This window comes from Plectrocnemia conspersa, unplaced genomic scaffold (assembly GCF_051122295.1).
Source record: "Plectrocnemia conspersa isolate PC_06_02 unplaced genomic scaffold, ASM5112229v1 ptg000012l, whole genome shotgun sequence".
Lineage (NCBI taxonomy): Eukaryota > Metazoa > Arthropoda > Insecta > Trichoptera > Polycentropodidae > Plectrocnemia > Plectrocnemia conspersa.
This window is the reverse complement of record NW_028277176.1, coordinates 4,469,185-4,487,250: the sequence shown is the minus strand read 5'-3', so window position 1 is coordinate 4,487,250 and position 18,066 is coordinate 4,469,185. Positions and strand designations below refer to the sequence as shown.

The 18,066-nt window shown below is 28.2% G+C and overlaps 1 protein-coding gene across 1 annotated transcript; it reads left to right on the top strand.

Annotated features, from left to right (window-relative positions):
- Positions 1-1,120: 1,120 nt before the first annotated feature.
- Positions 1,121-13,336, top strand: LOC148228004 (venom protease-like). The gene is made up of 10 exons (XM_088200895.1): positions 1,121-1,190; positions 5,916-6,011; positions 6,085-6,207; positions 9,252-9,377; positions 9,449-9,537; positions 10,165-10,292; positions 10,355-10,519; positions 10,894-10,988; positions 11,061-11,218; positions 12,749-13,336. Exons 1-10 carry the CDS (start codon positions 1,178-1,180, stop codon positions 12,917-12,919), a joined length of 1,164 nt encoding a protein of 387 aa, XP_088057021.1. The 5' UTR covers positions 1,121-1,177; the 3' UTR covers positions 12,920-13,336.
- The last annotated feature ends 4,730 nt before the right edge of the window (positions 13,337-18,066 follow it).

Below are 18,066 nucleotides of genomic sequence, written 5' to 3'. Positions count from 1 at the left end.
TGTTTTAGTGCATTCAGGGTTAAGAACCACACTAGACGATCCCATCGCGAATATGCTGCCCCCAAGCAAGTGCCGCCCGGGGCGGCCCGCCTCCTCCGCCCCCCCCCCCATAGTCTAATTTATTTTATATAATACTAATTTATTTATTTATACTTAATTACTATTTTACATTTATTATTTGTCATGTCTGCCGTCTGGTATCATCATAGTAGTTCGATTGCCATTTTGTTTGGGTGGAGTTTTAGTCTGTCTCTGTATGACGTACATTTGTTTGTTATTTCATCTTCTATGAATTCTATGTTAAGGTCGTTATGTATTACGTCATTAGGAACATACCGTCGAATATCATTCGTAGAACCTTGTTTTGGAATATCTGGATGATGGTGATGGAGCCAACTCAGGCACTACCTCAATGGTTTATAATGGTTTGATAATTGACTTGAAATATGCAATTTTTAAGATTAGTATAAAAAGATGTATTATATATTATTTTATTTTTTTCGCTAAAAATTTGCAGATTAGCCTTCAAATACCAACAATTTAAATATAAATAGCCTTATATTTAAAGACAAGCACAAAATGACAATGTACTTATTGCTTTAGATTTAGAATATAAAGACAACATATTAATGGTTCCAGAACTTTAGTAAAATGTATTCAAATTATCTATATCTACATATATATTAAGTGTTGTTATTTATTTGGTGTATGTGTATTATGTTAATAGTTTAGTGAGGTGTTACAGTTACACATTTTTTTCATCAAATCTTAGTCTGATATTTTACTTCTTGAACTTTATTGCTTTAACATTATAGTAGAATCAGGATGTGTAGTTTAAAAGGTTTTATCAATTGTATTTCTTGTTACTGCTTTGTTGTGTATGACTAAATCGCTAGTCGATTAATTTTTATTTTTGTGTAAGGTTAAGGTAAAGTAGTTAACCGTGAAGTTGAAACGATGAACGACCTTGCAATGACCATGCGACCACATCAACGCAAAAATCGTAATTTTTGTGTCGGTCATGGGATTCTATAAACTGGCTATTTCATTCAAATAAAAAATGCGTAAAGCGAGTGGTCAGCTTTGGTACAAGTTTTCTCTTACGAATTGCGGCTAGGTTGTATTGCTGTTTAGTGCAAACTGGACAGACGTCTCGTGCCAATAGTCATCTCCTGAAATGGGATTCAACAGTAAGTCAATATTCGAATCTGTAAATTCATATCATCTAAACATTTCCTTATAAATCCACCTCATAAATCACGAATATCTTGAAGTAGCATATCCCAAAATATGTTCAAAAATCTAGTACCAGGAAAAAAATACAGGACCCTTGAAAATTTTACAGCTATCATTCTATTAAAAAGTTGAGTTTATTGGTAAATTTTAAACTTAATTATTTATTAATTTTATGAATTATTATATACTAGAATATAAAAAATCGCATTAACAGTAAAATAATTGAAGCTTAGATTAAAATATATTATTTTTATATACGATAAAAAATTTATCGCTACGCGACACAATTTTTAATTGCTCTTTATTGTACTTTATTTTGAATTATATCACAACTGTGACATTAATATAAATATATATTTTATCGATATATTATTATTATTAAAATATATTTTTACAGGATGTATATATTTTTGTTAATTTATTTTTTATTACAAATCTGATCGTCACGACTTGACGGGTTTCCCCACAGCGCCATGATGGCCATTATAAATACAAATAAGTTTAATTTCACATACATATAATACATACATATACCTTTCTTAAATAAAATAATAATAATATTTTTTTATATAATTGAATAACCGTTTTATCACCACATTCTGTGTTTTTATAAAATACAACAATATTTTAGCATAATAATATTTAAGTTTAGAAATTAAATAAATATAATATTTGACAGTTAATTTCATTGTTAAATTTAAATATTTTAATTTAGCTTATTAAAAGTTGGCTAGGAACTTGATATTCGTCCTGTTTTGCTTTTAGTCTGATGGTTATTAACATATAATATAAAGTTTATGCTCAGTAGTTTCATCCAGCTGGTTTCCATGTAAACTGGTTTCCTTAAACCTTGACTATTTAATAAATAAAAATAAGATTTTGCGACCTGAGAGTAGTTTATTTCCATACAGACCTTCAAAAGATGCGTCAAAGGAAGTGCACGAAATAAAATATATAAAATGTTAAGAAATAGTTTTTTTTTTAAATTGTGCAGAATTAAGCTTAGTTATATATGTATAATTAAAAATTTCACGCTGCGCGGACGATACAGCACAAATTATTTTATTTATAATGAATAGGCGTAAGTCTCGTTTTATAATATTTAATCATACAGACACATGCGACCTTCAGATTGAAATAATTATGGACCCACAAGAATAAAAAAGGTTGCTGACCCCTACAGTATCATGCATTGGTGTACAAAAAATCATTGAAATCTGCATTATAATTTTACAAAAAAATTAAATTCGCTGTCTCTGAAAAGTTTCTTTTCATTAATCTACGATTTAAGTTTAAGGTCTTAATATCCTTTTTTATTAATTTTATTTTGCACTGTAGCATAAGGATTCATGATATACGTATCTTTACTTAAAACATTGTTTCTTCTGTATTAAACATATTTGATAATAGTAGTCAACCATAATATAAATCAAGACGATAAACTAGTATTATCTAAAAGGCTTGGTTTCGAATCCTATATGGATGGACCCTAATCTTATTAAATGTATATTATGTCTGGAGGTCAAAATTAGTGATTAATATACAAGTATAATTCTGATGGTTCATTACAATTGAGGTTTTCCTAAATATTCCATACCCAATCAATGAATGTCGTGAAAATAATTTAAATAATGACATATTTTAATTATATGCGCTATAATAATAGTTTATATTAACTGATTTAGAGATTTTGATTTCAGCTCATGCATATACCAAAAAATTTATATCTTCAAAATTGCTTAAATCGTTGCGATTTAATCAATATAAATCGACAAAATCTTTTTTTCTACGCACGTGCATAAAATCAAAGTATTTAAAATTACCTTCAGAAAATAATTTATGATATTATGCACTAGCAATATGACGCTTAAATTGTCTATTCGGCGCAATTACCGCATTTTAAACGAATATATATTATTGGTCAGGCACGCGTTCAAATGAAAAATAATGAAAGAATGCTCCCTGTCAAGATAGTCTATCGTTTCACAGAAACAACAAAAATAGCATTACGTAAAACTCTTTTACTGCTTGACAAAATTTTAGCTTAATTCAGTTACATGTTAACGCAATCATTTGGTCATACTTTATTTACATATAAAATAAATACAGTAATTCTAAGACCATTTATATCGACTTTAATTGTTTTCTTTTTATTTATTAGATATTTTTTACTTTCGCATGATTTATAACTTCCGCCTTAGATATGCACTATAATTCGAACTCTGCACTCGCTACCAGTGGAGCTCGCAGCAAATCGAAACAAATAAGCTAAGACCTACAGGCGAACGACATCATTGAGAAAGGCATTCAAATATAATTTTCATTTTAATGAGCTTCTCATGACCCAAAGCCATAAAAACTATGTTTTTTATATTAAATTAGGGTTACCAGAGAATTAAATTAATGTAATGATAAAACTATAGTTTGATTTAGGTGACTTTATTAGTTTACGAGTCGTACCAAGAAACTTATGTATATTTTCTACTTCCAGTCAGTATATTTCTAAGGAAGTATAACTATTTGCCCGACCTTTAAATTTTTCAATTTGCTAACACTGTTTGAGCTCATCTAAAAACATAATTATACAGGCGGATCGGTAAAAAATAGCAAATAGAATACCAGATTTTTTATATGTTGTGTGATTCGTTGTATTTGATGAATCATGGTGATTTTTTGTACTAGTTAGCACTTAAAATTAACACTGCGTTTCCAGTTGATCAACCATCTGGAAATAATAAACATGAATCACAACTTTGCAGTATTTTTATTAAAAATAAGAATATTTTTTTCGCATACCTTATGGTAAGAATGATTTCATAGCAATATTATGATTATATGTTACAAACGTTAGTTTTGTATTCGAATGAGAAAAGCTCGAAAATCCGGTTTTTAATTCGAGAATTATTATTGACCTCGCTAAGAACAATAATAAACATAATTATCTTTCTTTATATGTAGTTAAAACAACATACTTTAGTGAAAATATAATAAATATTATTTAGACAAAATAGTAAACATATTTTTTTGAACTAGCCCATAGGTTTAACGACATAATCTTATGAGCAATAACTGCATGAAATCTAGTGATTGACCTCAATTATAAAAAAAAAACAATGATAAAAATAACCTGAAACTTTAAGATTTACATACTTCCAAATCTTTATTTTTTTTTCTTTCACTAAAATTGCTAAATCTCTTTCTGTTTTTGCTTTAAATTGTAACCACTAAAATAAATTAAAATAACACAGTTTCACATAAAATTATTATTGACATATAAAATTTTAATAAATTTATTTATTATATTGAAATAAATGATAATAAACTAATTACAGTTATTAAAATTCTCATACTTTAGTTTAAAACTGTTTTATAATTGTTTATTATTAAATTATTGTTATTGAAATCGCGTAAATTACCTTTAAATATTATAAGTAGGTTGTTTCTGACAGAAAGGTATATTTACCTACTTTTGGATTAAATCTCCGTTTCCAAGTAAACAGACACTCACAATGACATAAACAAATATTTAATAGCAAAACATCTACGGTTATTCCAATGTAAATATTTCTGAGAATATTTTTAACACTTAATCAGAAATTCATATTTTTTATACTACTTTAAAAAATACCTGTTTTTCTGGCAACTTGAACTACAATATTTGTGTTGAACTTGCATAAATCATTTAAATACATCAATATAGGCATAATAAATAAATTTCATATATATTTATTATCATATCCATTGCAAAATCAACGAAGAATATAAAAAATAAAATAAATTAACTGAGAGTAGTATATGTTATTAGTAATAACATATAATACTCACTAATAACTTAAAACTCATATAAAATATAAATAATTATATTTTGAAAATAATCTTATTTTTAACATTTATGAATATTTCAAATATTGTTGTATTTTATAAAATCAGACTGATCAATATTTTTTTATATATGTATGTATGCTATGAACATTTTTTTAAATAATCGGCAAATTTTATTAAGTCAATATAACCATTACATGTAATTTATTTTTAAGCTATCTATTCATTTTATGTGTTATATAAAAATCTGGGTTAACATAATACATGATATTTATAAAGTAAATATCTATTATGTTAAAAAATATCATATTAAAAAAATTGTACCAAAAAACTCTTCAAAATACACCTATAAACTTGATAGCCAAAAAATCTCAAGAAGAGACCGATGTTTATCGACAAACGATTACCATTTTATATATTCTCACAATTTAGTTCTGAAGACATATTAATTCTTTCTTTGAAAATTGGCATTGATATTGCAGTGATTCTACGGCTATTGCCTGATGCAAAATGTAGATATCCTTGGTTCTTCATCAACGATATTTTCCTAGACATAACCTGAGCAAAGTTTTCCACTTAGTGGAAGATTTTTGATCCTCGTTCAAGGCAAATATCACAGATTTTGAAAAGAGATTATTAAGTAAAAATAACACTATTCATTATAAATGACTCATGAGTTATATTTTTTGTCGTACAAAAAGAATATAAACTAATTTTTATTTGTTAAAGTGACTTTTGGCCCACTTTAGTCTTACAGCATATTTATTATTTAAGTTTAATATTATACTACATTCATAACGCCTGTCTAATTTCAACAATAAATTGATAATACATATATGTATTGTTAACAATTGCAGATTATAGTATGGGGAAAATGATGAAGCTTGTGTTTGTGTTGATGTTCGTTAAATTAGCATCTGCTCAAGTCTACTTCCCGTTTAATCCATTATACGGTACAATTTTTTTTGCTATTTAATTTTAATGCGTATTTATGTTTATTATAGCCACAAACAATTTATATTTCAGCCGGACAAGAATGTTACGTAGACGGTGGAATAAGAGGAACATGCAAAAACGTGAATCTGTGTCAATCAGTAGTTCAGAAATTTGTAGCGTTTCGAGCAAGACCAGCGATTTGCAGTTTTGAAGGTGATTAAACGTTTTTTATACATCTTTCCTCTTCAGTAATCCTGCAATTGCTTAGATACAACTGTGTCTGTTTTTTACATAATTACAACAGTTTTACATTTGTGTCACTACTTTATTAATTTATTTAGCTAATATATGAGGTGTGATAAAAAATACAGTAAGGTCTTGTTTACTGTGTCTGTCGCGCATCATGAATTTCGAACAACGCGTTGACATTAAGTTAAGTTTTAAGTTGCAAAAAAGTGACAAAGAAGCTCATGAAATATTAAAATCAGTGTATGGTGATAATGTGGTGACTCTGAAGACTGTTTACAATTGGTATGACCGATTTAAAAGAGGAAATGGGTCAGTTGAAGACGAGTAACGGTCAAGACGTCCTTCGACCTCAAAAACAGACAAAAAAGTAGAAAAAGGTGCAAAAATGGTTCGTTCAAACAGGTGAGCATACTGAAGAACTGAATATCTCGTATGGGTCCATTTTCAACTAATATCAATCAGTCATATAAAACTTCATTGTTTTCTCGTTCAAAAATAGCCTCGAGCACAAAAAGATGATATGTTTTTTTAATTGAAAACTTTAGATCATGCGCCGTTCTATCGATAATTAATTATGTGTTTGATATGATCTTTAACAACTGTATACATAATCATTATCAGCAGGCTTTAGTGTACAACAACACGGTTTTCATTCGTGTCCTTCGATGGTCATGAAATGCTTCTGGAAGACGGTGACAATTATATAAATTACCTCAGTTGTATTGCATTGAGTATGACAAAATCATTCGTTGACCTTTGTATAATCGTGCAATGTGATATATTCAACCTTTTTTGCTTATCTAATGTTGCAGTTTCGACTTCAATTAATGAGTTTGCTAATTGCAATCCATTACTTATTCACTTTTTTGCTTATCTAATGTTGCAGTTTTGACTTCAATAAATGAGTTTGCTAATTGCAACACATTAATTATTTACCGGAACGGCATGAGATAAGCTTTATTAATACATGTTGTTTGTTGTTGTTGAAATATAAATATCAAACATAATAATATTATATGTCGATCTAATATTTGAAGGTTGGTAGATTGACGTGCATTTTCATGTGAAATTTAAACGCGAATTGCAAATCGTATATTTTTTAAGCAAATATAGTTTTTTGATATCGACGATTTCAATGACTAACAAAAATTATAGAACCATACACTAAAATCGACTTTACCAAAAAATATATGTTCATTATTATAGTAATTTATTTAAAAAAAAATCCTATGTCAATTTCAAAGAGCAAAATTAATTTTTCCTACTTCTAAAATTCATGATTAAAATCTAGAGCGAAAAAATAAAATATTTTGCATTTTAAAATTAAAAACAAGACTTTTAACAAATCTATTTATTATATAGTGTATATATACCCTACAATATTTTAGTTTTGTGTGGTATACCACAAACATTCGCAAATTTAACAATATAGCATAGTAAATACTAATTAACACAAATATTTGCAACTTGCAGAATAAGTTTATACGTAATAACTGACGCACACGACGATCGGAGTTTATGAAAATTAAAGCCTACTATTAAATATTATTTTATTTTGTATTACAAATCTGACCATAATGACTTCATAGGTTTTCATTATTCAAACAATAATAAACATTTAAAAAACAGTTATGTGCACATCCAAAATATATAAAAAAATTCCAGCTTCTCATAGCTAACGCTGAAAACATCCTTGTGCTTAACAAGCTTGCTGAGAAGCTAAATGGCTTTTGCAAAAGAAACGTTCTCAATCGCTGATATTCTACGAGAAAAATAAGGAATGCCATCGCGACTCTCCAGGGCACTTTAAAATTAGCAAACAAAAGTCAATGAGCATTGCTGAGTTGTCATCACCGCCCCTAAGCAACTTTAAAATGTCATTGATTGAGTAGAAACGCTACGTCAATAATTAAATGAAATTCCAACGCTTCTAACAAAAAGGCACTAGGATACAAATACGACCCGTACTTCTTCTTGTTTATTTCGAGCATGGATAGCAGACAGACGACGGACAGACAAATCTGTGTTTTTTCTCATCACACACGATCGGATTTGTCCGCCAGGCACCCGCGACGGAAGATCTGTCGGATATGCCCGCGCGTGTATGGCCAGGTATTCAATGCACCGGAGAATCCTTGCGTGCTATTTATGTGAAACTCTTTATTCTAGTCGTAACGAGGGCCTTTTTGTAGTTCCATCTTTTACACTATTGTCTAGTTTATCCTTATTGCTGAATGATCATTTTTGGTCACAGTCATTAACGTGAGTTTCAAGAATAAGTTACTCCCAAGTCATCGACGGAAGTATTCATGCTTTAAACACTTCCGCCTAAACTGTAAGAGAATTCAGCCGGGCAAGGAAAATGTTGGAAAATGTGACAACTTAAAACTTGGCTATGATTTAAATTAGTCGATTGTCGATCAACCACTTCCACAGCGTATTTTGTTAATAAAGAACAAAAAAAGTAGAGGAGCCAAATTAAATCCCTGCGATGATTGCCATATTGGCGGCAATAACTTGAGTAATTCCAAAAAAAGCTAACGAAATCGTTCGAAAAACTTAAGTTGCTTAACTTTTGAAGAAGTAGCTCATGACAAGCTTTGTCGAATGCTTTTTAAAAGTCAGTATGTACCTGAATTTTAGAATCGAGGGATTTTGTCACCGCCTTCAAAAAGCACAAAATAAAGTATGCATTGCAGTTTCTGTGATTGATCAAATTTATAAAAGCGTGTCGATGTATCTTCATCTAAAAAACGTATATTATCTATCATATATAAAGTAGCTCAAAAAACATAACATAACATCATTCAAATAAACACAGCTGCTTTAAAAAATTGTATTTCTTAAGGTAAATACCTTAAGAAATACAATTTCTTAATCTATTGTATATTTAGATTTATATAATGTATTAAAGCTTACACTATTTTGAAAAAGTATTTTCTAATAAAATAAAAATATATTGCTATAACGCACTATTTAGTGATATTCTAGATATTTTTTTTTCATAGGATTCACACCAATTGTGTGCTGTCCTGTGGGTGAATCACAACCGCAGGTACCTAATAGAATTGACGTTCAACCTACACCAGGTCCAACTCGGCCACCACAGATTTTGGAGAGAATAAGCCAAAGAAGTAAAAAGCAGTAAAAAAATATAATTTCTTAAGTGCAGCATGTATAATTTAAAATCTATTATTTTTTATAGAATGCAGAGAATATAGTAATTGTAAATCTGTATTCAAAACGGCCATCGTCGGAGGTGAGGATGCTGACGTTGGAGAATTTCCTCACATGGTAAGGATACTGAAATATGAAACGTTTAATATAATACTTAAGAAAAACCATAAGCTTGTATATTCTATACACGCAAATCTTATTAATTAAATATAATACATGTTTCAGAACATAATATTAGTGTCAGTAAAATACTTAACTGTTACTTGTTACAAAAAGTTATGTCACCAAATTAATTGTTAATAAAATGTATTTTATAAAAAATCATAAAATATGTTGCTATTTATCAGGTGAATGAAATAAAATACTAAGTCTAATGATGAACATTTTTTTTCTTAGATGAAAGATATATACACAAATCTTATCTTTAAAATATGTTTTTAATTTATTTATTATATAAAATACAAGTCAATTAGTAAATGTCTAATTATCTTGAAACTATGTTTATGTCAATTCATATATAGGTTTTAAGGTTTTTAAAATGGACTTCTGTTTTTTTAAAAAGCAGACGCGTACGGTGAGATACATTCCCTTTCGCTCTAGAGAAGTTGGCGTGCGGAACGCATGTAGCGCAGGCCTTTATCTCTCACTCACTCTCGTCACTTAACACGCGAGCGAGCGAAAGGGAATGCATATTGACATAATAATAATTAACAGCATATTGAAATAATATAATATTCTCAATAGACTGCTGTTGGATGGCCATTAGCTGGAAATTCTGGTTATGCTTGGAATTGTGGCGGGTCTCTAATCAGTGAATATTTCGTTATGACTGCAGCTCATTGCACTTTTTTGAGGGATACTTCTCTAGCTAAGTATGTTATATAAACTAGCATTTAAATGTGCGATATTTTTATTAAAATATATGTTTTAATAGTGACAAACCAACTGTGGTCCGAGTTGGTGAGCACAATCTGAGGGATAACAACGACGGAGCTTATCCCCAGGATATTCAAATCAGTAACATAATACTCCATCCCCAATACAAACCACCAAGTAAATATAACGACATCGCTCTGTTGCAATTGGCAAGTCCAGCAAAGTAAGTTAAATATATACTCCTATGTTTACATATACATATGTTATACAATACATATATTAAATGTTATTCAATACAGATCAAAACATAATTTCCCTATTTTGGGAGTACCTCAAAGGTCTAATAGGCCCTCTGCTCTTCTCGTTATTAATGACGTAAATATGACAGTTACAGATTCAATTTTTTTTCTGTATGCAGATGATTTTAAATTGTTTAGAAGCATTCGATCTGTTGTGGAATTTCTTTTCTACATGCTTAAGCTTCTCTATATAAATGGACTTTTGTCAGCCGTATTCCTTTTAGTGTAGAATTTATGATTTATGATTTACTAGTCTATTTAACACTCATTTATTTAAAATTGTATTTAAATATTTTAGCTTCAATCAGAGGGTGAAACCTGCATGTTTGTGGCAAAGTAACAATTTCCCAGTAGGCGGTGCTTTGGCGACAGGCTGGGGAAAGATTGGCCATTGTAAGTGTAAATAAATTTTTAATACGACTGCAACTTATATTCATAAAAACTAATTAAACTGTTTGATTCAAGTATCGGCTTCTTCAGACGTTCTACAGAAAGTATTTTTACCAATTGTCGATAACGATTCGTGTCAACGTGCCTACAGACCAAATAGAAACATTATGAATGGTATCATCAAAGAACAGTTGTGCGCTGGTGACGTAAATGGTGGAAAGGATACTTGCCAGGTAATATATTAATTATTTGTAACAGTACATAATAAAAAGTAATTACATATTAAGTTATTACTTTGTTTGAATCTAGAAAAAAAAATATGTTTACACATTTATGCCTCAGATATTTTGCATTTCATGCATGCTCATAAAAACACCTTATAATGTATGAAGTATGTACTGAAGAAATAGCCGATGCTAAAACGTTTCAAGTGTATCTAAAACTGTTTTTCTGTGATCATGAAACTGTAAAGAAAACAATCCTATCAATATTTGAAGAATTCATATTCTAATTAAATCTATAAAAAAACTGTCGACGTGCTTTGGTGAACCAGCAACACGGTTTTCGTCCGCGTCATTCCACGGTCACTAATATTTTATGCTTCTCAAATATGGCAATAAAGTTTCTTGATACTTGTTTACACTGACTTTAAAAAAGTAGTATTTTTTTTAGTTACTTAATAAGGCTTAAGCTAAATTCAGTATGTGAGCTATGGTACTCATCTACTCTTCCTTCTTTTCATCAATGACATACATGTGGCCATTTGATAAAAGTGACCAGACGTCTTCCTTTGAGGAGGGTTGTCCTCCACAAAAACGTTAAAATGATCCAAAATTACAGTTTTAAAAACAATTTTTTTATTAATTTAACTCCCTCAGTAATTTATTTTCTTTGAAAAAAAAATTCCGAGATAGATTATTTATTTTTAGTGTCTTCTTTTGATATTTTCAAAACTTGGTCACCTTACCATTAAGAAATCAGAATATTTATTAAAAACTTATGACCTAACAGTATTTAAGAGAAATACATGGAGTCGCTATATAGATGGTTATGGTCAACATTTATCAGATATTATTTTCTATCAGAATTCATTCATAGTTAAGTAGAAAACATTTTTTCTTCCTTTTTTGAGTAATGTATTAAATTAATATCCCCTCGACATTTAAGAAAACGAAATTTGTTAGTGTAAAATAGACATGATATTCACGCACAGAATAAAAAACATATGTTCTGTCTATGCACGTGATGCGTTTGCTCTTGTGTTTTTGCGGCGTTTTTGTAATACAAGCTGCTCAATCTTCCTATGTAAAAAGAGTGTCGCTAAGATTCTGTGACCAATTCGTATTTATTAAAAACGAGGAATATAGAACTTTTTATATTAAATTATTTATATGCACATGAAATATGAGAGAAAAATATGTTATTGATTATTTTAACCTTTTTAAATTTTGAAGAAGAAGACATTATCATTCAAAGTTTTAAATTTATACATGCATTGTTTAGTCAGTTTATTGTAAAGAACTACCAATGTATCAATATTCATGTAACATAACACTATTATTTTTTATTTCACCGAACATGTTTGTGTGCACCTCTACTTAAAATATGTGTTTATAAAATATGCATAAAAGTTAGCATGACTAATAATTAAATACATGCATTCCGTCTATCGTTGTCGTTGTCGTTGAGAAATATTATTATTAAATGTTTTAAACAAAATTAAATATTATCTGTATATATTAAAATTTAATTTAATATTTTAGGGAGACAGCGGCGGACCATTGTCAATTCTAGACTCTCAAAATCATTGCTCTTATCATGTGATTGGCGTAACATCATTCGGAATTGGATGCGGTGGAATAAACACCCCAGCTGTTTACACAAGAATAAGTTCATACATTGATTGGATTGAAAGTGTCGTTTGGCGACAATGATTACAAATTTAACATACTCTTTATTAGAGAACTTGGTAAAAAAAGGTAACTTATTTGCATCAGTAAATATAAAATTGCAATAAAATTTACTTTAATAATTTAAGCCATATGTTATTATACAATAAAAAATGCATTTATTATTTACTATAAATTGCCTTCTTATAAAATAAGTCATATTTATAAAAAAATCTCATACGACTATTTTTCACGAGATCTTTTAAAAAACATTTATGTTCATATTCAACAGCTTCTATTCTTAATGTTAATTTATTTGTCATTTGTCATCTATATAATTCATAATTTTTGGTTATTTCATTAAACGTACGTGATGCATAATATTAATTTATTTATGTTTTTTACATTACTAGTTTAAATAAGTTAATTCTCAGTAATATAATTAAATAAACTACAAAATCATATATAGTTTTATTTTATTAACTGAAACCCTCACAATGAATTAGACATGGTAAGAAATACAGTAAACATAATAAAAAAAACATTCAATAAAAAAAATATATTATTTTTTAAACAACAAAAATTTGCTTAAATTTTATTATTAAAAATATTATTAATAAATTATGTTATTTTTAGTATTATTAATACAAAATATATTATTTACCCATTTATTTATATAAAGTGTGTAAAATAATATGTATATTTTTATCTTATTTTATATAAAAAAAATTATGATTACTAAAAAGTCAATTCAGTTCAAGTAGGAGATAAAATATAAAAGTTTAATAAGTATGGAATCATTCAAAAATAAAAAATCAGTTTATTATTTCATTTTCATTTTTCATAAATATATTATTAAAAATAAATGTTATATTAATATTTTCATATTAAAATAACATATTTTTTATTTAGAGACACCTTTTGCCCGCAATTGTAATTACTTCATTATTTTTCATATTTTTAAAGTTTTTCTTTGATAGCTACCTAACTTCTTTAAAATGAATAGTAGATTTATCTTACACGTTACCAAGGGCATATATTTACTGCAATTTTTCCGGTCCTGGCTAGTGTTTTTTCCCCGAGATTTTTTTTAATTTAAAAAATAATGCGCTGATTTCACAGCTTATATGGACCAACAGACCAACGCATTCTTCATTATCTTCAAATCTATATTTATAGAAAAACATGTATCGTTACAAAAATACCCCAAGTTGATTTTCGTAAAATAAATTATTTGTTTGAATATATAGATGCTTATTTAATGGCTTTATTTTATATAGTCCTGAATACACACGTAATCCCTTCTAAAAGCATTTGCGAATGATAATTTTAATCTTTTTAATTCATAGCGGGTACTTTGACTTAATTTTTTAAAAGGTTTTTTCACGGTGGTGTCCTATTTAAACAACAAACCCAGTATTTATATATTAGAAATTGTCTTTAACCGGTATTTATTATTTGGATTTTCACGCATGTATGTTTTCTAAAAGCTTTTTGGCTATTTTAAAACCTGCCGATTTAATCCCTTCAATGGGTAGTCGAATTGCTAAATAGTAGGATGGTTTAATTGATGAACTCGACAATGTTAAGGGCATTATCATTAAATATATAGCATTTCCCAACACAATTTTACATAAGCATTTGATCGAATAAGTTACTAAATTTCAATTATTTTTTTAAGAATAAGTAAAATTTACAAAACAGTTTTGTATGATAGTAATGGTAATTTATAGCTTTTTTAATATTTAATATAATTATTAATAATATTTTTATACAAGATTTATTTTATTGGATTTCAACATATAAATCAGAATAATAAAGAAAATATTACACTTATTCTATATTTAAATTTAAAATATGATTATATTTTGTAAATTTAAACCTTCATAACCACATGGCACAGGCTTTATCCTCATATTTATAAACTCTTGTACAAATATACACTTATGTATGCTTTTACAAACACCTTGAGTTGTAACATTGATAGTACAACTATCGCCTTCTAAAGAAAAAAAAATGATGGATTATTATTAATAATCGATATTTTCCTCTAAGTATCAATGCTAAATAATAATACACAATGAATTTTAAACATACTGTGTAAATATGGTTTATTGACATTTGTCGTAAAATTATATTTGTACGCTCGATTATATAAATGACAGAATTTGGGTGAAGTTAATTCAACTACATATGCTGTACTTTAAGTATCAAATCACTAACTTAAACTTTGTCGTATCCTTGAATCTGTGTCGACGCGCAATGCATATTAAAAAATGATTGTACCGTGGCCACTCAACGGATATTTCGCCGCACGTTCAACATCAACCGCAATAATCCAGTGCCCTTTGCTCATGCCATTTAGACATAATATTTATTTTTGCATAAGAATCTATTCTTATACCACTAAAATATCGATACATACATATGATTGCGATACGTATTTAATATATGTAGCCTAATATATTTTTATATTAGGATATTTTTTAACTATTAACATCACCAAATTTAAAGACATACACACAAATATAAAATTGAAAACAAAATAACCAGAATTTTTTAATTAGTTGTAGAAGTATGATTGATATATTCGAGAAATATTGGAGATGAATGTTTTAGTATTTATACTAAAACATTCATCTTTAATAAATGTCATGTTTATAATATTAAATAAATATATAAAAGCTCTTATTATTACCATATTGTATAATTAAATAATAATCTAACTTATTTAACAAATGATTTGTTAAATTATTATATAATCTTTGTGTTTATGTAATAAAACTTAAACAAACGTTGAATCAATTCGATGTACTCAATGAATATATTTTCATCGAATATAAATTATACACTGAATCAGTAATTAATTTTATTTTAATTTTACTCTAACAAGTTTAATATGTGGTTTGCATTATACTTGTCTCTATAAAATAAAACCACGCTAAAATCTTTCTTTATCAACCAAAGAAACCTCATAATTTACGTCACTTGTTTATATTGTCATTGGATAAAAACACGCATTATTTATAAAACTCGTTTCAAAAATAATTTCCAATTGCTGTTTTTGTATACATTTTGAATGAACTTATAGTTTTTATATTTATAAATAGCCTTACATTTTTTACAATTTTTATTTACATTTTTACTCGTTTTGCGAGTCCCCGCAGCTATTTGGATTATATACGAGAGGTATTCAAAAAGTAAAAACCTCTAAAAATATATTTATACTTTGAATTTATTTAATTGCTTAAAAATTATCATCCCTTTACTTATTTTAAACATAGTCACCATTAACATACATTTAGTGACCTTGGGAATAATTTATTGTTTCTAACCTTATAGAAATTATTCTAGTAAATATTATGGACACTTATTGCTATTGTTAATTTGGGTAATCGTTTTTTAAACGCCTGTCAAAACTTTACACTTTTTACTCAATTAAAATATAATTTATTTTTTAACTTTAAAATTACGACACCATGTTAATAACGTCAAAAATATAATAGAACAAGTTTGCGGTCAACTTTTTTTTCCCAAAAAAAAATAGATCACGACTTTAAGCAATAATACTACAATAATGATCTAAGCGTAATTTACCCATTGATTAAATGAGCTAAAAATACACATTTATATTTGTTTTAGTATCAAAGGTTAACGAAATATCAGCATTAAAATAACCGCTTGGGGTTTTTCCTTTCTGCATGTTTCGATTGCTTCAAAGTAAAACGTATTACTAGTATTTATTTTCTATATAAATTTACCTCTTTTTTTGCAGTTCTCGAAAAAAGAATATTTTTTTTATATATAATTAATTTTGGTAAAAAATGTAATATTACAATGCGTATAATATGAAAAAAACATGTGACGTATTTTTTACTCTGAATACACTTTTCGGTAATCTAAATTTTTAGAAAATAACGTTCTTTAGAATATGTACAAACAATGTCTTATATTTGTCAAACAAAGAAATCTACGTAGTCAGAAGTGCATAACCATCTACTAAATTAAATTATGTTTGAATTTTTTTATAAAAAAAATTGTCAATAAAAAATAATAAAAATCCTAATGCTTCCACTACACTCTCTGGAAGTCCGAACCGAAGCTACAACTGAAGTCGGCCGAGATCTACGACTTCGATTAAGCGCACACACTGTCGCAGATTTCATATGCCCGCGAACTTCGCGGCGTGCATGACGTTCGGACGGCGGCTGCTGTCATGTACAGCCGTCATATTTGCGCGCGATCGAAAAAAGTTCCAAATAATCGCAATTTTTAAATTGTCACATTATTCAAATTACGCTACTGATAATTATAAAAGTGTGTGTGGGCACTCACCAATACAATAGAAATGAAAACTTTTCGGTCGTAAGTATTTAATTTACGCAAAATCTTTGTCAGCTTTTGCAAAATGCCATAAGGCATAAAAATGATACTTCAGAATACAAACACCACATCTGTGACTATCCTAGAATTCACCATCAATTCTAAATAAGAATTCGTTATGGTGTGACATTTACATAAACCGATCTAGGAAAATACATAAGAATATTGGAAAATATTTTTTTAACAAAAGCAAGTACCACTAATTATTTAATTTTATATGAAAAAAAATATAATAACGATATCTGTTAGAAGAATATACTATCAAAAATATAATTAATCCCCTTTGGTGCCCTAAAATATTCAAAGATGTCAGTAAGAGTTTGTTGAAGTCCCCGATAAGCATGTGGTTTTATAACTTGACCACGTGACCACGATGCAGCGCTCGACATGCGTGTTAACCATATGACTCCTACGCGCATATTGAAATTGAACCGAGTTACTCGTTCTATCTCAGTTTGCGAAACAGCATATCATTATCTCTCTCACTCTCGTCATTTAACACGCGAGAGAACGAAAGGGGAAGTATCAATAATGTCGGCAAATATTTTTAACTAGAGAAAAATTTCAATACTTAATTAGTAATGCTTGCTTGTGTTTACTTCATTATAATGCATTGGGCTAACGCCTGTCTTTTACATCAATTAAATTATCTGATTTAGTACAAAAACTCCTATGGCAATAATTGTTAGAAAAGAATATAACGATGTAACGAGTTTCGGTTTACTTTCTTTTAGGTTAAGAAATGCAACTCTATCGATTTATATATTTTTTTATATTTCCTAGCCATTAGTTTAAAAATGGCGGTTATT